General features: G+C 45.9%; 2 protein-coding genes and 1 pseudogene across 3 annotated transcripts; 1 reads left to right on the top strand and 2 right to left on the bottom strand.

Annotated features, from left to right (window-relative positions):
- The first annotated feature begins 1,644 nt into the window (after positions 1–1,644).
- On the top strand, positions 1,645–6,706 carry LOC133928428 (uncharacterized). Of its 2 annotated transcripts, none has more exons than XM_062374758.1 (16): positions 1,645–1,895; positions 1,992–2,063; positions 2,194–2,277; positions 2,542–2,585; positions 2,716–2,807; positions 2,928–3,534; positions 3,644–3,711; positions 3,842–3,924; positions 4,086–4,185; positions 4,377–4,462; positions 4,563–4,645; positions 4,779–4,915; positions 5,007–5,108; positions 5,207–5,500; positions 5,589–5,711; positions 6,127–6,706. In XM_062374758.1, exons 4-16 carry the CDS (start codon positions 2,579–2,581, stop codon positions 6,514–6,516), a joined length of 2,172 nt encoding a protein of 723 aa, XP_062230742.1. In that variant the 5' UTR covers positions 1,645–1,895; positions 1,992–2,063; positions 2,194–2,277; positions 2,542–2,578; the 3' UTR covers positions 6,517–6,706. The 2 variants fall into 2 exon arrangements, with proteins under 2 accessions (XP_062230742.1, XP_062230743.1); XM_062374759.1 differs by having other exon boundaries at positions 1,992–2,067.
- A 267-nt stretch (positions 6,707–6,973) lies between these two features.
- Positions 6,974–7,966, bottom strand: LOC133929630 (probable calcium-binding protein CML22). Its single transcript, XM_062376425.1, has 4 exons — positions 7,765–7,966; positions 7,467–7,666; positions 7,214–7,388; positions 6,974–7,089 (listed from the first exon to the last, which is right to left on the bottom strand). The coding sequence occupies exons 1-4, from the start codon at positions 7,964–7,966 to the stop codon at positions 6,974–6,976; spliced, it is 693 nt and encodes a 230-aa protein (XP_062232409.1).
- Positions 7,967–8,694: 728 nt separating this feature from the next.
- On the bottom strand, positions 8,695–20,614 carry LOC133928429 (T-complex protein 1 subunit zeta 1-like; annotated as a pseudogene).
- Positions 20,615–20,847: the final 233 nt, after the last annotated feature.

Below are 20,847 nucleotides of genomic sequence, written 5' to 3'. Positions count from 1 at the left end.
ATCCCTCCACTTTACAGGAACTGGAGCATTACCCTCCTCGTTAGATGAATCCCCATCAGCAAGACCTTCCTCCAACTCTTCATCCTCCAACTCCATCTCTTCAATGATGCTAGGGATGTACTCCCCTTCACCGGCTACACCCATCGGTTGCAGCTCTAGAATATCACCAACATCTTCCCTGGACCCGACATTAACCTACTCTGATTCATCTTACACTGCCTCACTTGGTCCTACTACTGCTTCTGCAAAGTTCACCTCAGTTTGATCTTTCAGGTACGCCTCAGCTAACAAAACCAGAGGCAGGCCACGTTCACAACATATATCTATATACTGCCTCCAAGTTGATGTGGCTTCGATGGGAACAAGCTCACCAAAGTATCCATGACTAGTACGGCTGAGGACAACTTTCAGCTTCAGCTCATGTTGCTGCGGATCCAGTTGGAAAAACCGCATGAGCTATTTGCACACACCCACAATGGTCCTCTCATTAGCTTTACTAAGACCCTTCATAACATGACGAAATCTAGACAGATCTATACCGTTAGGTCCGTACCTTATTTCACCCTCACCATAATATATCTGAAAAATTAATTTATCTGCTATCCCTGGAAACACCCGCAAACATAACCAATGTTAAGACCGACAAACTATATTTCTAATTATCGGATAAAATAAATAACTGACACCGATTCATACATAACAATAAGTTTTCAATAATAGTCCTAACCAAACTAACCTATAAATATCACTCTATACAATCTATATTTACTACCTATTGTACCGTGTGCAAATTAAACGCTACCATTTTCTAAATGCTACATCCTAGGTTCGCATATTATCATATAGTGCTACCTCCTAGGTCGCATATTACAACCCTACAATTATTATTCTATAAAATCTACATTTGCAAACCTAATATAGTAAAAATAATATTCTATATTTCACTGCTATCATACAATATTCTAAGTAAATTTGACATTTTCCTACTAAACATAGAATTTTCTAAACCCTAGATCATACATGTCCAAAACCTATGTTATATACTACTACTGAACTAATTAACAACAATAAAAAAAGAACTTACCCAAAAATGATCTTCAAATCCACGACTCAACGAAGCAGGGTGAACTCTCTTCCTCCCCTCTCCTCTCCTCTCTTCTCCTCTCTCTTCACAATTTTTTCTTTTTTCTGAATAAAATGGGATTTTAGGCTAATTTTAGCCCTTTTTATAGAAGAGGTTAGATGGGTGGAGGCCGAGCGGTGCAGGCGGGAAGGACCCTTACCGCCCCCTGAGAGGGCGGCAAGGACTCCTACCTGCCCCATCAGGGGGCAGTAAGGCGTTGGACACGAGCAGATACCCCCTAGCCGTCCTCTGAGGGGGCGGTTAGGCTAACCACTCTCTCAGAGGGCTGCAGCATTCTCAGGGGGTTGCAAGTGCCTAGTTTCGTAATTTTTTCCACGAGGAATCTATTTATTTAAATTTTTAATCAAATCAAAAAATATAAAAAAAAAAAACTCATTGCCCTTCCGCCTCCCCTCCGTCGCTGCGAACACGGCCCGTGACAAAAATCACAAGGATAGCACCCCACCGGCCCAGCCCAGTCCAACATTGTTTCAACTCTCAAGCCGGGCCTCCTTCCTCTCGCTCGCAGCCTCGACCCTCGGCACTGGCAGCGCGCCGAAGTCCAAACCCTAGACCGGCTAGTCGGCTACTGACCTGCACTGCACCTCTCCCCGACGCCCGTTCCCCACCGCGCCTTCCGGGCTTCCCCGACAAGAAGCGCCGCGGAGGCTCCCTCCTCCGGTCCTCCCGCCGCTCGCTACCCCGTCCTGGCCTCCTCCTCCGATTCCTCCGCGGCGGCGGTGGCGCGGCTGCTCGGCTCGGTGGCACTGAGGTTGTACTGCCCATTTCTCCCCGCGTATTTGTTTGGAGAATGGAGATGCTCCTGCGTATGCATGTATATTAAGTAATTCTGTTCGTGTTTATTCAGGCTTGCAATTTGCATCTTGCGGGTATCTTACTCGGCTGGAGCTTCTGGATTTTTTTAGCTGCTATTGTTCGGGTAGGTGAGGGATATTCTACAGCTACACGCATGTATCTGCACTTCAAATGTAGCTCTGCTACACGGTCAGTTGGTCATGATTCTGATTTCTAACCAGATTCCATTGAGACATTACTTTGTGCTGTTGCAGGCTTGTAGCAATCTCGGCCTCGGGCCCTCGCCCCCTGGCAGCGGGCAGAGGCCATTTGGATTTTGGGAGCACTCGTTTACAGAGGTAACAGTCTACCGGACAACACGATTACATTGGAAATTATAAATTGTTGCTGCCAGTGCCTTTGAATAGTTTAGATTTAGTTACATTGTATGTAGTCATTTAGAGATGGATATTTTTCAAAAGATGTCCAGAAAATTAGCACCCCCTTGCTTCATTCCTAGGTCCGCCACTGCGAATGATGTCTGCTCCTTTGCGTTCGTGGTATCTAATCAAATTGATTAATCGGGTAAAAAATACCAGTAATCTTCTAATGCATCTTTTCAGCTCCATTTGGTAGCGCATCAGGAGCATTTGGAGGATCATGGCAGGTAAAGTTTTTCTTTTTTATTGGGTCTCAGATAGTGCAGCACTGATGGTCTGTGAACTGGAGCATGTCCTGCCATGAATTCTGATATTGAAATGCTGTTAAATGAATATTTTCCCTTGTGCTTGTTCCAGGGAAAGATGAGCAAAAGTCCCGGAAAGAGAGGCGGAAAGAGGTGAGATCGGAGAAGCAAAAACTGCGGTTTCTCTCTTGGGTTCAGCACCAGGTGAGCATACCAAGTTCTGATGCACAAACTTTATCGAGTTAGGGTGGCAAAAAGAAGAAAATTACTTGTTTCTGCCTTCTTTACGACTTTGATTCTGATGCACAAACTTTATCGAGTTAGGGTGGCAAAAAGAAGAAGCCAGCAATGCCAGTGGAAAAGCCAAGTCCGCTAGAGGAGAAGAAACCAAAGAAAGAGTCTGCTGCTGTGAAGAAGAGAAAGAGGGAACTGGAGGGTAAGCGCAAGCCTAAGTCGAACTTCCAGGAATATCTTCAGATGGAGATGGGTGGAGCTGTGAGCAGAGAGGAGGATCTGGAGATGGAGAGGAGGCTTGCAAAAAAGCTCAAGGTGAAGAAAGGAAAGTTGGGAGGTCCGGATGATGGTATGGATGATATTTTTGCAGACCTTGGGTTTGGTGGTGACTTTGGGTCAGATGATGAAACAAAAGAGTATGACTGGAATGTGGCGAATGACACTAAGTTAGACAAGAAAAAAGGGAAAAAGGAAAAGAAGAAAGTGAAGAAGGATACCACGGAGACGGAGGAACCAGATGAAGGGTGTTTAGACATGGGTGAAGGGAATGATGGAGCAGTTCCAGGATCCAAGGATGAAGATGCTAATGTGGTTGACCTGCCCACAGAATCAAAAGGAAAGTATGTACCTCCGAGATTGCGTGCTGCTTCCAATTCGGAATCAGAAGAGATTGCTCAGATGCGCCGGAGAGTAAGAGGTATGAGTCTAAATTCCATCTTTATTTACTTGATGTATCACATTTATTTATCCTTTTGGTTTAAAAGTGTAGTCCCACGTATGATTTAATGTTTGCTACTATGCACCAGGACTTCTGAACAGGCTTTCAGAGTCAAACGTGGAGTCTATTACTCAGGAAGTTGCCGCACTTTTTCGAGTAGAGTCCTAGACTAATCTATCTATCATTCTTCTGATATTGTATTACTGTACGTCTTTCAGATATTTTCTTCTAGCTTGATTAATAATGGGGCACTGTGTTCCGGTTTTGTTGTTTTATCTATTCACAGTCTCTTCCACGAAGTGTTAGCTCTCAGATACTTGTGGATGAAGTTTTGGCAAGTTGTTCCCGAGGACCTCGTGGCAATGAACAGTTAAAGATCTTCCTTATCAATCACATATATCTCTTCTTTGGATTGATTGAACACATATATCTTGTTCCACAAACTTTTTTTTTTGTATGGTCTACCACAGTCATGTAGGAATTTGATGGAGTTTACTGCTACTAAACTAATGGTTTTGCCATCTGTACAGGTATGCTTCTGTGTTTGCAGCCTTTGTTGCAGGTATGGCATGCTTGGTTGGTATTGACTTCAGTGCTAAGATCCTTGCTTCTCTTGCTAAGTCATTTGAGGTGTGGCTATTCTTATTAAGATAAACATGACTTGTTAGTTACTGTCTGTTCTTATGTCCTCAATCCCTTTGCCTTTCTGTATATCTGCTTATCTTCAGGATACTTGCATCATTTTCTTTTGTGTGATGAGCCCAGTGGAGTTCTAGTTTTTTTAGAGAAGCTGATATTATTTGTTTTTTCCCTTGTGTCAGGATGAGTACTCAAAAGAAGATGGTCTATCTCTGAGAAATCTTACCTTACTCTTCTGCTATTTGTGCATATTTGGTGTCATCTCGAGGTCTGTTATTTGAATGGAACAGCATACCATGTTTCTATAAACTACTCCAGTATAAATTCTACTAATGTTGATTGGTGCATCCTCTTGTCTGATATTGCAGTGATCTTGTGTACGATCTTCTATCGGTACTGAGCAAGCGCTTGACAGAGCTGGACGTCTCTACAGTATTGACCATCCTACAGTGTATGACATTAATAATGTTTCATTAGTAACACAACTGACACATTGAACCATCATAACTGTTCCTGTATAGAGTACCATACCTCTTGTTCTGTTTCTGAGTGAGCTGGGGATATGTTTTCATCTGGATGGGCAGGCTGTGGAATGAAGCTACGGGGAGATGACCCAGGTGCTATGAAAGATTTTGTTCTTAGTATTCAGAACTCTGTAAATCAGTTGAAAATGCATTCTGCTGTTCGAGAAGATGGAAAAACAGATATACACAGCAGAAGAGTAAGTTGCGTTGTTTAGTGCACCTATTTAAGAAGCATTACCTTCCAGCTAGGTTTTAAAATTCACTAACTGGTTTTAACTTACCACTCAGATGGAATTTATGCTCGAGACAATATGCGACATTAAGAACAATAAGAAAAGGCCTAAAGAGGATCCTTCACACCATACTCGAATAAAAAAATGGCTTCAAAAGGTTTGTAGCAGAACAACTTGGCCATCATCTAGAGTTATGAATTATGACTTAAGAATGCAGTTAACACTTATTTTAGTTTCTTTTCTGCATACCGACAGCTTAAGGCAGAAGATGTCCTCTTGCGTGGGCTAACATGGAGTAGGCTTTTGGACCCTGAGAAGAAAGGGCAATGGTGGTTGTCCGGGGATGTTTCATCCATGGCAGGCAAAATTGAAGATGTTGCGGCTGTTATCAGCAAGGATGTTGCAGAGACGCAAAAGCTTCTTCATCTTGCAGCAGCTCAGCGGATGAACACGGACATACGAAGAGCAATCTTTTGTATTATAATGAGTGCTGAAGACTATGTAGATGCTTTTGAGAAGCTCTTGAGGCTGGGCCTTTCTGGGAAGCAGGCATGTATCAATGTTCCTTAAGATAAGTTGTTCTGTGTGTATATCACAATATTACTTATTTACACCTTTTTCCTCTGATGATACGCAGGATAGAGAAATTATAAGGGTCATTGTTGACTGTTGTCTGCAAGAAAAGATGTTCAATAAGTATTACACAGTCCTTGCATCCAAGCTATGCAGCCATGAGAAAAATCACAAGTTTAGCTTGCAGGTATATTGTTGTATTTTATGATATTTGTTATATATGTAAAGCTGTTCTGCCTCAGAAATTACATCTTTTCTAATAGCTTAGGCAGACTACTTAATAACTCTTGAGACCTTTCTTTTCCTTAATAAAGGAATTTAATAGATGAATTATTTGTGCACTAAGATGAATCAACATTCTATTATGACATGCCTAGACCTCGGTGAATGTTTAACTTGCCCTTTCCAAATCTTTCATACCGGTACTGATGCTAATACCGCATTACCGTCACCAGACTGGTAACCTACATGGACTAATGCGGATTTGGAAAGAACCTTTGTCTAGTCGCTACAGCCTACATGTAGTGCTTGTAGCTTTATAGGTGGTGACAGAAGTTCCCTTCTGATTATGCGTTCTCTGGTTTGTTCTGGTGTTATTGCAGTTCTGCATCTGGGATCATTTTAAGGAGCTAGATAATATGGAGTTGAGTCGATCCATGAACCTTGCAAAACTAGTTGCAGAGATGCTAGTGAACTTCACACTGTCCCTCGCAACTTTGAAGGTTGTCAACCTGGCAAACCCAGTTGAGATGACCCCAGAAAGGATCACACATTTCCAAATACTGTTTGAGACCTTACTACAGAAAGACGATGCACTGGTGTGGAATGTCTTTACCCGTATTGCTGGTCTTCCAGAGCTCGAGATATTGAGAGAAGGCATTGTGCTGTTCATCAAACAGCATGTGATTGCTAAGGACACCGGGAAGGACTTGGCTAGCAAATTTAAGATTGCAAAGAAAGCACTTGATAATACTGCTGGAGTTCTGATGTAAGTTGCATGGCATTTCAAGTCTATGCCTTCTTTTTTTGCATCCTTTTGGTCCTTGTTCTCGTTTTTGCTTGTTCCCTGGGAACAACAATAGGGCCTTGTTCCTTGGAAGAAACGAAGGATAAAAATCTTTCTTGTAAGTTGCTTCCATATTAGAATTAGAGAATGATTTATGAAGAATGATGCTTTGGTAATTAGAAGGGTTGTCCTTGAGAGAGCTTAATGGGTTTCGAATGCTTAATCAAAAGTTCCGATAGCGTGTGAGCACATGTACAGATACCGTGGACCATACTTCCTAGTATACATGAAGTTCCATCCGTTCTGGACAACTTAGTTACAGCTGCAACCATTTTAACTAGGAGTCAAAATAAACAGAAACTACCACCACAAATTACAGTTTCCTTTAAATTCAGCTGAACTTGGAATCGGTCGCTGGTTAAAATGGAGACGAAAGAAAAACACTAGGGAGAAGTCTCATTGTTACCATCATCTTCAGTTTCGAGACCTGCCCATCTGATGATGGAGAAGAGGAACTCTTTCAGGTTCACCTTCCCATTCCTGTTCAGATCCATCTCTTCTGCAAACAAACACACAGAAAAATACCACACTTTAGAAACAGCAACTATGTAGCAATGACATACATGAACGCCAAGTTACTGCTGTTACAAAAACCATGAATAGGGGAGGGGCAGCAAGAGTACTGAATAGCTGTGCTGTTATGTAGCTGGGAGTCCTCTCCTGATTAGACACCTCGTTCATCCTCCGGGTGACATCTTTCCTTTTCATCGTCCCGTTCCCGTCCTTGTCGAAGAACAAAAAGGCGTGGATCAGCTCGTCAAAGACGTAGTTGAGCTTCGCCGACTCAAACTCCGAAACCTGAGCTTTGAAAAAAAAAAAATCACAACATGAGCAAGTGCCAGGAAGAAGTTTTGCAGATAGAGAAAAAGAGAGTACACGGCGCGTGACGTCCGGGCCAAACAGCAGATACATGAGGCAGAGGAGGACGACGAACTCCTGGAACTGAATCCCGTTCCTGCTGTCGATGTCGCAGTAGCGGTGAACGTTGTCGATCTCCTTCTCGGACATCTGAACCTGGAGCTTGTTCAGGCAGTTCCTCAGCTCCTCGTTGTCGATCGTCCCATCTGAGTCCTCGTCTGTATGTGTCCCCGGGATAAGCAAGTATTCAGCACTTGGGACCTCTATTCTCTACATTGGAAATGCTTACATGCATGGTCACCGATAGAAACGTTACCGTAGTGGTCGAAGACGTCCTTGATGTCCCTGAGCCCCTCCTTGAGGCTGGGCAGGCGCATGGTGATGCTGTTCACCGACCTGAAGGTCCTCTTCCTCGACCTGGCCCTCTCCCGGAGCGCCTCCGCCACCTTGTCGTCAAGGTCCTTCTCTACTCGCCGGCGCTTGATCTGCTCCACGCATATGGAAACTGCACCCCCCATCTCTGCAAGCACCAGGCTGACTACCAGAAGAAAGCAGCACATGCTATGCCCATCGTGTTGTCTACACATCCAAGAAGAAAACGTCAATCAGTAGCTGCACAACGTTCTGGTGGCAACATGAGGACACCTGACTCTCAAAGAAAAGAAACTTCAAAAAAAATAAAATGCTGGAGCACTTTAAAGAAACAAAACCATTAACCATGGTATTCTGTAAAGACTTTCAAAAAAAATACTTTACATCCAGACATGCCATAGAGGTGAAGTGCCGCGAGACAAAGTACCACAGAACACGAGGTTTTCTGAAATTTACTCAAAAGAAAGAAAGGAAATGGTGTCACCTGCGCAGAGATGAAAATGGGGAAGGAGACTGCGATTTTGCGTGCGAGGTTACTCAGGATGTTATCAGGTTGAGTGGAGGAATCTGTTATGGCGTGAGCAATCTCTGACAGACTGAGGCACTAGGGCAGTAGGTGAGGTAGAATCTGATGCCAAAAACGCCCGGAGGTGATAGCTCCTGCTGCTTCTCGGATTGGATAGGCTCATCCTGTTTGCCTTTTCTTTTTGCTACCAATGCAGAAGCTGCTGCTTTCAACTGATTTTGTGTAGGCCGGACCTGGACTAGACCCAAGACATCAACAAACAGAAGACATTGCTGAATTGTAGTTGCTATAGAACTACCACGCAAAAGATTGCGCTGCTCTGAAGTTTCATATCATCGTCAATGCAAGTAAGACTCCAATCACCGTATGCTTTGAACTTTCAACAGGCGCCAAGAACATCCCAAGTTAGGATAGAAGCACGCAGTAATTCCCAGGTTAGAGGAACGGCAGAAAACTTGACGGTCACAGAGATTACAAGTGCAACCTGTTTCACGACATGGGGTGACTAACTCAACCCCAAATGTTTCACCTAGGTCACTACTAAGCAAAAGATATATATAACGGCAAAAGAACCAAACAAAAACCATGACAGCCCATGAAGCGATGTCTCAGCTAAGGGCAACAAAGTATTTAAGTTGGTTTCCTCATGTTGCGGCCTGCCCTGATCACTTCATCCACAAGCAGTAGCTGCGAGGCAATGACGGGTCTGCACCAAACAAAGTTCATTGCCTAGCACATTAACAGGATCTTTTTCTTTTTGGAGAGAATAGAACCGATGCAAAGCTGATAGCTGCATCACGTACCCAGAATTGATGTTTTGGCGTTTCACAGAGTAGTTGTCAAAAATGCCTTCCATCTGGGGATCAATTGGTTCCCCAGAGTGATGGTTTAATCCCACGACCAATCCACGATCATGTTCATTCTTAAGATAACATAAGAAAAATAGTCAAAAACTGAAGTGTATGTAATACAGAGAGGCAACACATATGTATATACACGTATATTGTATGTATATTCTGCAGGTATGTTCACTGTAGTTCATGTCTGCGCACACCCCATAAGTTATAACTCACAGTGTTTCGGGTTGTAACTGGGAGATGTGCGCAGTGCGAATAACAAGTTGTAACTCACAGTGTTAGTTTCTCATGTTGTAATTATGTATTTATGGACGTGAAGTTGTAACTGATCTACCTAACAAGTTGATACTCACAGTGTTTCGAGTTGTAACTAAGGGATATGCACAGTACGAATAACAAGTTGTAACTTACAGTATTAGCTTCTCGTGTTACAATTATGCATTTCTGGACGTGAAATTGTAACCGATCTACCTAACAAGTTGTAACTCATAGTGTTTCAGATTATAACTGAGGATGTGCGCAGTGCGAATAACAAGTTATAACTCACAGTGTTAGCTTCTCATGTTACAGTTATGCATTTCTGGATGTGAAGTTGTAACTGATCTACCTAACAAGTTGTAACTCACAGTGTTTCAGATTGTAACTAGGGGACGTGCGCAGTGCGAATAGCAACTGCGCATAGGCGCAAAATAGCCTCGTCGTATATATATATATACATATATATATATATATATATACACACACACACACCTGGAGGGAAACGATGACATCTTGGGTATCCAAACCAGAATTTTCTGCAAGGGTCTTGGGTATAACAAGAAGAGCTTCTGCAAACGCCTCCACCCCAAGTTGTGCTCGCTGTTGCCAAGATTCCGATGTTAGCAGTGGGTTTATGTTGTACAGCAACTAAACTATATCAATGTTTCAGCACACTTACTCCTTTGACGGTTTTCTTCACATTATCAACAAGATGCTTCTTCGCAGCAACCTCAAAGGCTCCAGCACCCTACAATTGGAAAAATGGTATGGTAAGGATAATATTGACAAATGTGTTCTGCAGAAGACGATGGATGACTAGTCAGCAGAATCCAAAGCAAATAAAGAAGGGCCTCAAGCAACATTGGTCAGCCCACTAGTAAATAGGATGCTACAAATCAAATTCACTGCACAATGAAATTGCAGAGTACACAGTACACAAGGTGCAAATTTATTTAAACTTTTTGTGTAATAGAATATTAAAGTTAGCTAAGCCTCCTACAAGAACTAATAAGGAATAAGTGATACTTTTCAGAGTCAACTATCCTTGAAAAAAAATCCAAATCCACATATCTTACACCTGATCCCTGCAATCATATCCTATGGGGAAATTTACAAATCTTACCAGCACAACTGCTTCATCCTCGACCGCGTTCTTAACAGACCTTAAACCATCACGAACAGCATCTTTGATTTGTGCAATGGTATGGTCATTAGGCCCTGAAGATGTTGAACATATAATAAGCTCAGCCCAATGAGGATATAAAGATAAGATACTATTATTTCTCAAGAATAAACTAACCTTTAATCAATATAGTACAAGAGAGAGGATTTTTTACACTCTCCACAAACGTGTACTTTTCTTCTCCAAGAACATGCTCAATTGCTCATTGACAAGCCCAGCCCAGCCAAGACAATCTTCAGTCAAGTCATCAACTGAATTGACAGCTTCACCCCTGCATGCTAGCACAAGCCTCTCCATGTTCCTCCTCTTTGCTCTTCGGAGAGCAATAATCTGTAGCAGGAAAAATCATGTCAAGGAACATGCTCCAAACAGTAAAATATTTTTAGCAACATAGATTAAGCTATTAACAGCCTTTACGCAAAGTTGAGATTAATTTTCAAGAAATCCCCTAACATGGATGGCTTAACTACTTTGCAAAAGAAAGGATCCTAAAATTGAATTGGTACCTGGGTTTTGTTTTGACCTTAACTTGCTATTTTCTAGCTTACTAAGCACTTAAGCAGCATAGGCATAATGGCAATCAATTCCAAGTTCAACTGGTAACTTCATGGGACCCAGATTCTTAAATGAAAACCTCAAACTGTAAGGTTGAAAATAAATAGCTTGAAACCACCAGGCAAAAGTCAGAATTGCTTACCCCTTCTCTAGCTAGGAGGTCCAGGGATGGAGGGTCGATGCCCTTCTGATTGATGACCACAAAGTTTTTGTCACTTCCTAAGCAAACCTGCATGCCCAAGGAAACATATGAAGGATTTATTCCGTAACACGTACAGAAAAAATGAACTCAGGGCACAGTAAGCAAACTACCTTATTTTTCAATTCAATAATCTTCTTAACACGTTCATCAACTTGGCGTCTTTCTGCAACAACCATCTTTTCTCTTTGCTCTGCGTTTGAGTAGAAAAATCCTGCATTTATTTCACTGAGAAACTTGCATGTTAGTTAAACAGTTCCTTTCAATAGAAAACAATTTTAAGTATCTTGTAAGCCAACTTGTCAACTACCTTTTTTTTGCTCACAAGATTCACGAGATTGACACATAATGTTGAAGCGAAAAGCTTTAAAAGTTTGCATAATCATTCATACAGACCAGCATGAACATTCCACATCATTTTTTTTAGTAGTCCATTCCAACAAAATATGAGTGACAATGATCACAACATATATAATATGGAACACAGTCACAAATAACACAAAACATAAGCTTAAAGTATGCCTTCTCTCGTATTCAATGCAGAAAATTCAAAAATGAACAGAGCAATAGAGAAACCAAAATATCTAAAAAAGCGCATCTGTAGAAGTATGCACCTTTTCTCATATTCTAGTGACACATTGCAGGTCAAGATATAACAGTTTTCTGCCCTGTGCTTCATGTCAGGGTGCCGAGAACCATGGTCCAAAACCAGACCCTCAACCTACAGTAATACAAAAGCAAACGGGTAAGAATTCTGACATCAAATGACCCGGGATGATATATTTATGTGGCAATGGCCAATCACACATAGATGCGTATTGCTGGAAAATGAATATGCAAGGAGCAACTGAGTTTACAAGCTCCTTTAGAAACAAGTTGGGCGACCTATTTCTTCAAATGGAATATAAAAATCGGCAAGACTTGAGCAATGAGAGAGAGAAAAAGAACACATACCAGACGTGTGTCAACATCAAATTTGTGGCGCATGTGCATTATTTCCACCATAAAAAGATCAATTGGTTCATCAGGTTTGCGGATGCATAGAACCTGTAACAGAGATTGAACAGAGAATGCAAATATGATTAGAATGGATTGTCGTAGAAACGTCCAAAAGAAGCAGCGCAAGAGAAAGCAAACATACCGCATTTACAACAATGTCCGTCAACTGATCTGCCAATCCATCATACAACTACAAAATAGTGAATTTTATATAAACTTGAAGGAGGGGTGGTGTACATAAGTAAATTGCTTATGAGGTGAAGGATAGAATAGATTGTAACTACCTTTGTCCTAAGAGTTGTTCTTGCCATCATTTTCAAGATATCTCTGTCCGGTTCGTCACCCATAACAACTGGTGTCTTGAATTTATCAAGAAACTCAAGTGTTGCTGTTGAAAGATTAACTCCAGTCGCAGGGATCCCGAGAGACCTCTTTTTATAGATTCAGCCGGGGGATAATCCTGAATAAGTTCGTCGGAGAAATAAACGAAAATGAATGCAACGGCCAGCGGTGGGGGTGTTGATCTGGTGCAAGAAGAAGTAAATGCGCCAGAATTTAGACAGGTTCGGACTGCACGGGGGCGTAATACCCTACTCCTGTATGGATACTATAATTGTCCTGAGGAAGTCCCTCAATAATGTTGTTAGTACAAGAATGTTGGTCTATCTAAGAGCTTGGGGCTCCTTGTTCTTCGGCTGGAACCAGGCTCAACCTTCCTCACAGTGTTTCTCTTGCGCTATGTTCTTCGTGTCTGCTCTTGGTCTCTGTTGTGCTATTCTTCGTCTCTTGCCTTTTTCTTTTTTGCCTCTCTTGTTTCTGTGCCGCCGGCTGCTTTAAGTACTCGCCGACCGCGACATGCCCCGAACGGGAGGAGAGGGCTCGAGTTTTGAGACACCATAAATGGAAAGGGTGTCATCATTTTCTCTGGACGAAGTGATCGGGGGTGGAAAATGCGTCGCACGTCCGGTCATCCGTCACCATAAATGCCCCTGGCAACGGGCGCCGTGGAGAGGGCCCACTAGGCAGCCGCAGAGCAACCCGACGTGCCCGCCCTATCTTGTTCCCCTGCCATAGCAGCGCGGCAGACGGAACGCCTTTATCCTTATGACGTTATCCCGAGACAAGCCGGATGGCACGGGACGGGACCCGTGCAATTAATAACCCCACGTCTCTCCACGAAAACATGGCAGGAACTGACGCTGAGCGCGGCGGGAGCAGTTGGAGGTGTCAGGCCACGCACGCTCATTAAATACGGCCTCGGGCCTCTGACTGGTTGACACCTCATCGGTAGGCCCCTCGGGGGTCTTTCTGGGTCGTCGGGGTACCGAGTGCTCGGGGGTACTGTTCACATCCCCGAGCACTCTCTCCCGAGAATGCCTTTCCTTATCCTCGGAGGGTACTGTTCACCTCCCCGAGCACTCTTGCACGGACCCTCGGGGAACCGAGTGCTCGGGGGCTGCCGCACGCAGCCCCGAGCACTCTCTCCCGGAACTTAACTTTCCTGATCGTCGGGGGACTAGGGTGCTTGGGGGTGACCGTACACCTCCCCGAGCACTTTCTTCCCGATACTTGGATTCCGTGGATCATCGGGGAACCGAGTGCTCGGGGGCTACCGCACGCAGCCCCGAGCATTCTCTCCCGGAACTTGACCTTTTCTCATCCTATAGGAGAGACCTCGCAGGATGGCGCCATATGACGGATGGCTGGCCTGGCCTCGGGATTCGAGGACCCCCGGTTCCTGATACACCGACAGTAGCCCCTGGGCCCATTGGCAGGCAATGGCCCAGAGACTGCGGATGGGCCCTTCGTCGCGAACGAGGCTGAAGCCGGCACGGACGCCACGTGGCGAGCTTTCAGAAGGTGGTCCCTTCGGTCCGGGCCTTCGGTACGGCCCAACGGGGAGCTGAATGGACACGCGTCCACACAACTCCCGAAGGGCATGACAACGGGACGGGCGGTGCGTGATGACAGAGCAGGCGGCACGCGCCGCAGCCGCGCAGATCGAGGAAAATACGCCTGGCAACCGCTGACACCGCACGACCTGTGGGAGACTCGCCTGACGGTTACGCCGATCGAGGAAAACGTCCCGCCGAGTGTGCTGTGGCAGGATACGTTTGAATTCCCTACGGTATAAAAGGAGGAGGGGAGCGAACCACCCACCTCTTTACGCCATCTCGTGATCTAGCTCTTGCTTTCTTCACGCTCGAGCCCTTAGACTCTCCCTAGGCGATCAGAGCACATCTTCTTCTCCACCGTCCAGACCATCCCCCCCCCCCCCCGACGAAATGCCGAGAGCTGGAGGAAGCCGCCGTGACAGGACTCCCGACGGCGTGCTGCCGGAGTCTCACCTGTCGAACGAAGAGGCGGCGGGGAAGATCAGAAAGTTGTTGGTCCCCGAGGGCCAGCAGGGAGCCCTGGTGGTGATGCCGGCGAGCTTCCCGCCGGTGACGACCCGCCCGGGGCGCATCGTCCTGTTCACATCTTTTGTGGCGGCCGGGCTGGTGCTGCCGTTCTCCACGTTTTTTCTTCAAATCCTCGACACCTACGGGATCCAGCTGGTGCACCTGAGCCCCAATTCGGTCGTCATCCTGGCGGTCTTCGCCCACTTCTGCGAGATGTTCGTGGGAGTGCCACCATCGGTGACACTCTTCCGGCATTTCTTCGCGCTGCGATCTGCCGGGAAGAAAAGGGGCTTCTCCACCACGGACGTCGCAGGGTGCTGCAGCTTCCGGCTGCGGGACGGCCTGGGGGAGCGATACATCCCCCAGGTGCTGCGAAGCAAGTGGGAGGAGTGGCGGCGCGATTGGTTCTACGTCGACATCGAGGAGTACTCAGTCGGACCGACCCCGACCTTTCCCTCTCCGAGAACGAAGTCGCCCCGATTGTCTTTCTCGGTGCGTTCAGCCCCCGAGCCCTCGCCAGTCCGCAACGGCTAAGTCAAAAGACAAAGGCACGAACTTCCTTGCTCGGGAGATAGATCGATCCAGCACGGAGCACGCCATGACCAGTAAACACTTTTCCACCTTGCGACCACTCAGTCAGCAGACTGGGGACGCGCGCGGGCGGGAATGTGACCAAGAGTCCCCATGGTTCGGTGGTACCCGGGCTTAGGACGGACCGGACCGAGCACCGACAGCCCGCCCCTGAGGCCTAGGCTCCGGACTACTCGAGCAGCTCGAGCGATAGGATTACCCAGGGCGCTCAGGGACTCGATAGTGCTCGGGGCCCTAAAAGCGGACCGAACACCACGACCACCATGAAAGACTTCGATCGGACATTACCGCACGTACGGTACACCTTTCTACGGGCCGTCCTGTCGTTCTAGGAAAAAGTGGACATGCGGTAGGGTTTTGTGCGCGAGGAGACCGTCTCACCGGGCAGATTAGAAAACGAGGGCCCCCGAGGACGACTCGGGAACAAAATTTTATTGAATGTAAGTTCGTCTGAATTTAACCACTCACCGGACAGCTGTCAGCCTTTCGGCCAACCGATCCAGAAGGGGCATGAGCTCAGAGCTCGGGGCGCCCGGGAAATTGGTTCCCACGGCCAGGACGCCCGAGCATCAGGGGGCGCGTGAGGAGCCCGGGGTCAGGCGATCTCGACCACTCACGCTTGAGCGGTAGGACCACCCGAGGACCCTTGGGGCCGAGCAGCGACCTAGGCACTGAGATCCTCACGGTCGAGCTACTTTTGCTTTAATTGTGGATCTGTGACTTAAGAGAAAATGGAGAAATTCTTTGTTTGGTGCGCTCTGTTAGTGAGGTACTCGTTATAGACTGCTCTCGTTTTCGACCTGAGACCTCTCGAATACCCAGACCGGCGGACAAGAGCAGACAGAGGCATAACCCAGAGGTCCTATAGTTCGGTGGCGCCCGGGTATGACAGACCAGACCGAGCACCGACAGCCCGCCCCTGGGGCCTGAGCTCCGGACTACTCGAGCGGCTCGAGCGATAGGATTACCCAGAGCACCCAGGGACTCGGTAGTGCCCGGAGATCAACCACGACACCGAACACCACAGCCTACCACATCGGACGTAAGTCAGCGGCAGCTGCTCGCGCACATACCGATCGGGATTCTTTTATCAGCGGGGAAAAAAGAGAGAGCGAACTTTTCTCGCACAATCGAGCATCTCACCAGACAGATTAAACATATGGAGTCCAGAAAAACGAAATTGACACATGATTGCATATTAACATTCATATTGTATTGACAATTTTTTACAAGGTTGGGTGACTTACCTAGTTAGTGGTAGCCCCCGGTCAACTTGGTCGGGGGGAAACCCCCGGCCTGGTTGACCTGAGCCGCGAGCATGGCCATCTACGGGTAGAACTTGCGCAGGTGCTCGATGTTCCACGGGTTGGGGAGCGGTTGCCCCATCTTCTGCAGCCAGCCAGAACGGGAGGAGGGGGCACGAGTTTCGAGGCGCCATAAATGGAAAGGGTGTCATCATTTCCTCTGGGCAAAGTGACCAAGGGTGGAAAATGCGTCGCACGCCCGGTAATCCGTCACCATAAATGCCCTGGCAACTGGCGCTGTGGAGAGGGCCCACCGGGCAGCCGCAGAGCAACCCGGTGTGCCCGCCCTGTCTTGTTCCCCTGCCACAGCAGCGCGGCAGACGGAACGCCTTGATCCTTACAACGTTATCCCGAGACAAGCCGGATGGCACGGGACGGGACCCGTGCAATTAATAACCCCACGCCTCTCCGCCAAAATATGGCAGGAACTGACGCTGAGCGCGGCGGGAGCAGTTGGAGGTGTCAGGCCACGCACACTCATTAAATACGGTCTCGGGCCTCTGACTGGTTGACACCTCATCGGTGGGCCCCTCGGGGGTCTTTCTGGGTCGTCGGGGTACCGAGTGCTCGGGGGTACTGTTCACATCCCCGAGCACTCTCTCCCGAGAATGCCTTTCCTTGTCCTCGGGGTGCTGAGTGCTCGGGGGTACTGTTCACCTCCCCGAGCACTCTTGCACGGACCCTCGGGGAACCGAGTGCCCGGGGGCTGCCGCACGCAGCCCCGAGCTCTCTCTCCCGGAACTTAACTTCCTGATCGTCGGGGGACTAGGGTGCTTGGGGGTGACCGTACACCTCCCCGAGCACTTTCTTCCCGGTACTTGGATTCCGTGGATCATCGAAGAACCGAGTGCTCGGGGGCTGCCGCACGCAGCCCCGAGCACTCTCTCCCGGAACTTGACCTTTTCTCATCCTACAGGAGAGACCTCTCGGGATGACGCCATGTGGCGGATGGCTGGCCTGACCTCGGGATTCGAGGACCCCCGGTTCCTGATACACCGACAGTTGCTCTCTTGGCAACGTCGAACCCATCAACCAAAAATCTTGGATGAGTACCTACAAGAATAACAATTGGTTACTGTATAATTACAATAAGGAGCATATTATCATATATAAGGCTTCATCCAGTAAGAACAGCTTTACTATTGCAAGATTATATGCTGTTGTGAGCTTAGAGCGGAAAATTCTTGGCTTGTGAGAGTATTAATTTTAGCCAATTTGCGTAAGGACATCCAAGTAAGCCTGGTAAATCCGCTACTTATGTTCACAAAACACAAGCACTTTGCAGCATCTCTTCTCAGGTTTCGCAGAAAAAAGAACACTTAATCGAGACCCTGGATCAAACTGTGTTGCTCTCTACCTTTCAGCTCAGATACTGGCCGCAGCTACAGAGTTCTAATACGACCAAACAAATATTAGTGGTGGGTAATGCAGCATCACATGCAAATATGTCAATCATGTGATATCCCTAAGCCATTAGCAGTGCTTCACCATTACATAAAGACGCTTCTTTTTACAAGTGAATATACTCCCTCTTAGCCTTAATTTGATGAAGAGATGCAATAGCTCAGGATGTCCAAACGACAATCCGCAGCAGCAACATACAATTCAGAAAGACTAACAAGACTCCTAAATGTTGTATTACCAAATCAGTTATACATTTGATAGAAGTGTACAGTGTAACTAAAGAAAATCAACTTACTATGCATAAACAGGCTTGCATATTGATCATAGATGCCATAAGATATCTCGGATGCAGTCAGCAAATTACTTGGAATAGCAATCATATAAATCCATCAACACATAGAAGAGAAAACAGGTTCCTATAACCATACCTTCATCAATGCACCGTTCAGACTGCTTCATAAGCTCCCCAATAAAAAGCACAGTGGAGGTCGTGCCATCACCACTGGTATCATCCTGTGCCACAGTTGTCCTCGCAATCATAATTGCCGTTGGGTTTTGGATTTGCTGCAAATAGTGACAGAAGATCTCAAAATCCACACCACCAGAGAACACACACCATCAAGATGTCATCACATATGTCAATGCCAAGTGTAAAACTTACCATTTCCTTCAAGAGGGTGTTCCCATCCTTAGTCAGCTTGATGTCACCAGCTCCACCCACAAGCCTGAGCACCATAAAAATGTAATGACATTCAGATGAAGCAACTATAGTATTAGTCTATTACTGACAGCAAAGATGGCATAGGATCACCGCAACATCTACCCATCCATCCATGATCCAAAACGTACATAGCAAATAGCTAATTACCAACCCTTTTCGGAACATCACCATTTGAAACCTACGAACTAGATCAGACGGTGTACTGTACCAGACCTCGCAAATCTAGAAATGATCAAACGAGTAACTGAAACATACGGTTCACAAATGCGACGGTAACCGCCCAAAAATCGCGGTTACCGACTTTCTCGGTCCGGTCCGGTTTCAGAAACCGAATGGTAATCAAATTTGAATTCAAAAAATTCAAAAAAATAATTAAAAAATTCATTTTTTTTAAAAAAAAACTAGACACAATTCTAAGACCTTCTGTGAAATTTTTTTCAAAAATAATGTCGTTTACATCATATTCTATAGGGAGGAAGTTTGAAAAAAATTGAAGCGTGCGGCTCAGTTATTAACTCATGTTAAGGAAAAGTGTAACATACAAACACATATTTTTCTTGTGTAAAACGTATTTTAAGAGAATCTTTAAAATTGATTTCACTTTATTTAGAGTTTTATTAATTTCTCTATGATCTTACAAAGTTCACAAGCATAAAATGAATATGTTAAGAAACAATACTGTAATTAGCTTTTTCATGTCTACTATTATTTTTCCTACATAAATCATAGTATAAATAAGCTAATGAAAGTGGTTTCACTAATTTTTGAGGTGTGATGGGTCAGTTATGAATTAATCTAGTCGCAACACATTTACACAATCATGCATGTTACAATAACTAATTCATGAGTTCATGTATTTTTAAAAGACATAGGATCATGTAAGAAGAGTAACAAAATTAGTTTCATGATTTTTGGATTAGCAAAGAGTAAACTATGCATTTAACTTGGTTTAACAAATACAATTTCTCACAGAAAATTTTGAACTTTTTTTATGAGTATAAATACTTTTATCATGTAGATCATGTCACAAGGAAACCAACAAAATTTGTTTCACTTGATTTGAAGCTCAAATGAATTAGTTATTGATTTTACAAGATTGAGATAATTTTTGGGTTTTTTTGTTGAACTTCACTGAAAATCGAGAAAACCGCTCGATAAATCGAGCGGTTACCGACAATGCAGAAAATTCGAGAAAATCGCTCGATAAATCGTAAAAACCACTCGATAACTGGTCAGACCGGTTACCGAACGGCTAAAATCGCGATTTTTTTTCTCCAAATTTCAAATTTTGCTAAATGAATTTTGTCCAATTTTCTTTGAATTTTTGACCGGTTACCGCGGTAACCGTGAATTTTCGGTTACCGCCGGAGCTCGGTAACCTTAACCTTGCTGAAACCTCGAGACCCACGACTCGCAAAAAAAAGGCCCAAAAAATCAGGGAAAAAATCTAGACCTCTCAAATCTAACAAACACCAACTTACACGCGCGTGATCCAGCACCCCGCACTACGCTGCCCTCATCTGGCGTCGCCGCCTAACGGGAGCGGGAAGGGAGAGCGAGCGAGAGAGTGATGGCGGAGGAGAGAGGATGGGTTACATCTTGCTGGTGCCCTTGGGTCCGAGGTTGGTCTTGAACACGTCCTGGAGCCCCTTGGCGGCGCTGATGGTCATGTGCAGCGCCGCCGAGTTGTTGAGCACCTCCGCGTTTGGGTTCAGCACGCGGAGCGACATGGCTGCTAGGCGCGGGGTGCTGCTGCCTCGCTCGGTCCCCCGTAGATCTCGGCGGACAGGTGGGGAGGGGGCGGGGGGGAGGAAGCGCGAGGTGAGGATGGGAGGGAGGGAGGCGGAGCGGGAGCAGTAGGGTTTTGGGGTCCTCCAGCGCTGGGGGTGGGAGTTCGGGAGGGGAGAGGTCGAGACGACGCTTCATGGCGGAATCCCACGGGCCGCTACATGGGCCAGAATATCTTGGGCCAGGCATGTGGTTGCGTGAATCAAGCGGGCCTCGACCCATATACCTCCTCCGCCACAG

Source organism: Phragmites australis, chromosome 9 (genome assembly GCF_958298935.1).
Source record: "Phragmites australis chromosome 9, lpPhrAust1.1, whole genome shotgun sequence".
Taxonomy (NCBI): Eukaryota; Viridiplantae; Streptophyta; class Magnoliopsida; order Poales; family Poaceae; genus Phragmites; species Phragmites australis.
Note: the sequence above shows the minus strand (reverse complement) of the source record. Positions and strands in the feature narration are given on the sequence as shown.

Excerpts from the sequence above, each read along its gene's own strand:
- LOC133928428 (XM_062374758.1), top strand. Across the intron at positions 2,808-2,927 it reads TCTCTTGGGTTCAGCACCAG|GGTGGCAAAAAGAAGAAGCC; the intron begins GTGAGCATACCA and ends TTATCGAGTTAG. Across the intron at positions 4,916-5,006 it reads CAGATATACACAGCAGAAGA|ATGGAATTTATGCTCGAGAC; the intron begins GTAAGTTGCGTT and ends CTTACCACTCAG.
- LOC133929630 (XM_062376425.1), bottom strand. The coding sequence starts at position 7,966 with ATGGGGGGTGCAGTTTCCATATGCGTGGAGCAGATCAAGCGCCGGCGA. Across the intron at positions 7,389-7,466 it reads GCCCGGACGTCACGCGCCGT|GTTTCGGAGTTTGAGTCGGC; the intron begins GTACTCTCTTTT and ends TTCAAAGCTCAG. Across the intron at positions 7,090-7,213 it reads CATAACAGCACAGCTATTCA|AAGAGATGGATCTGAACAGG; the intron begins GTACTCTTGCTG and ends GTTTGTTTGCAG.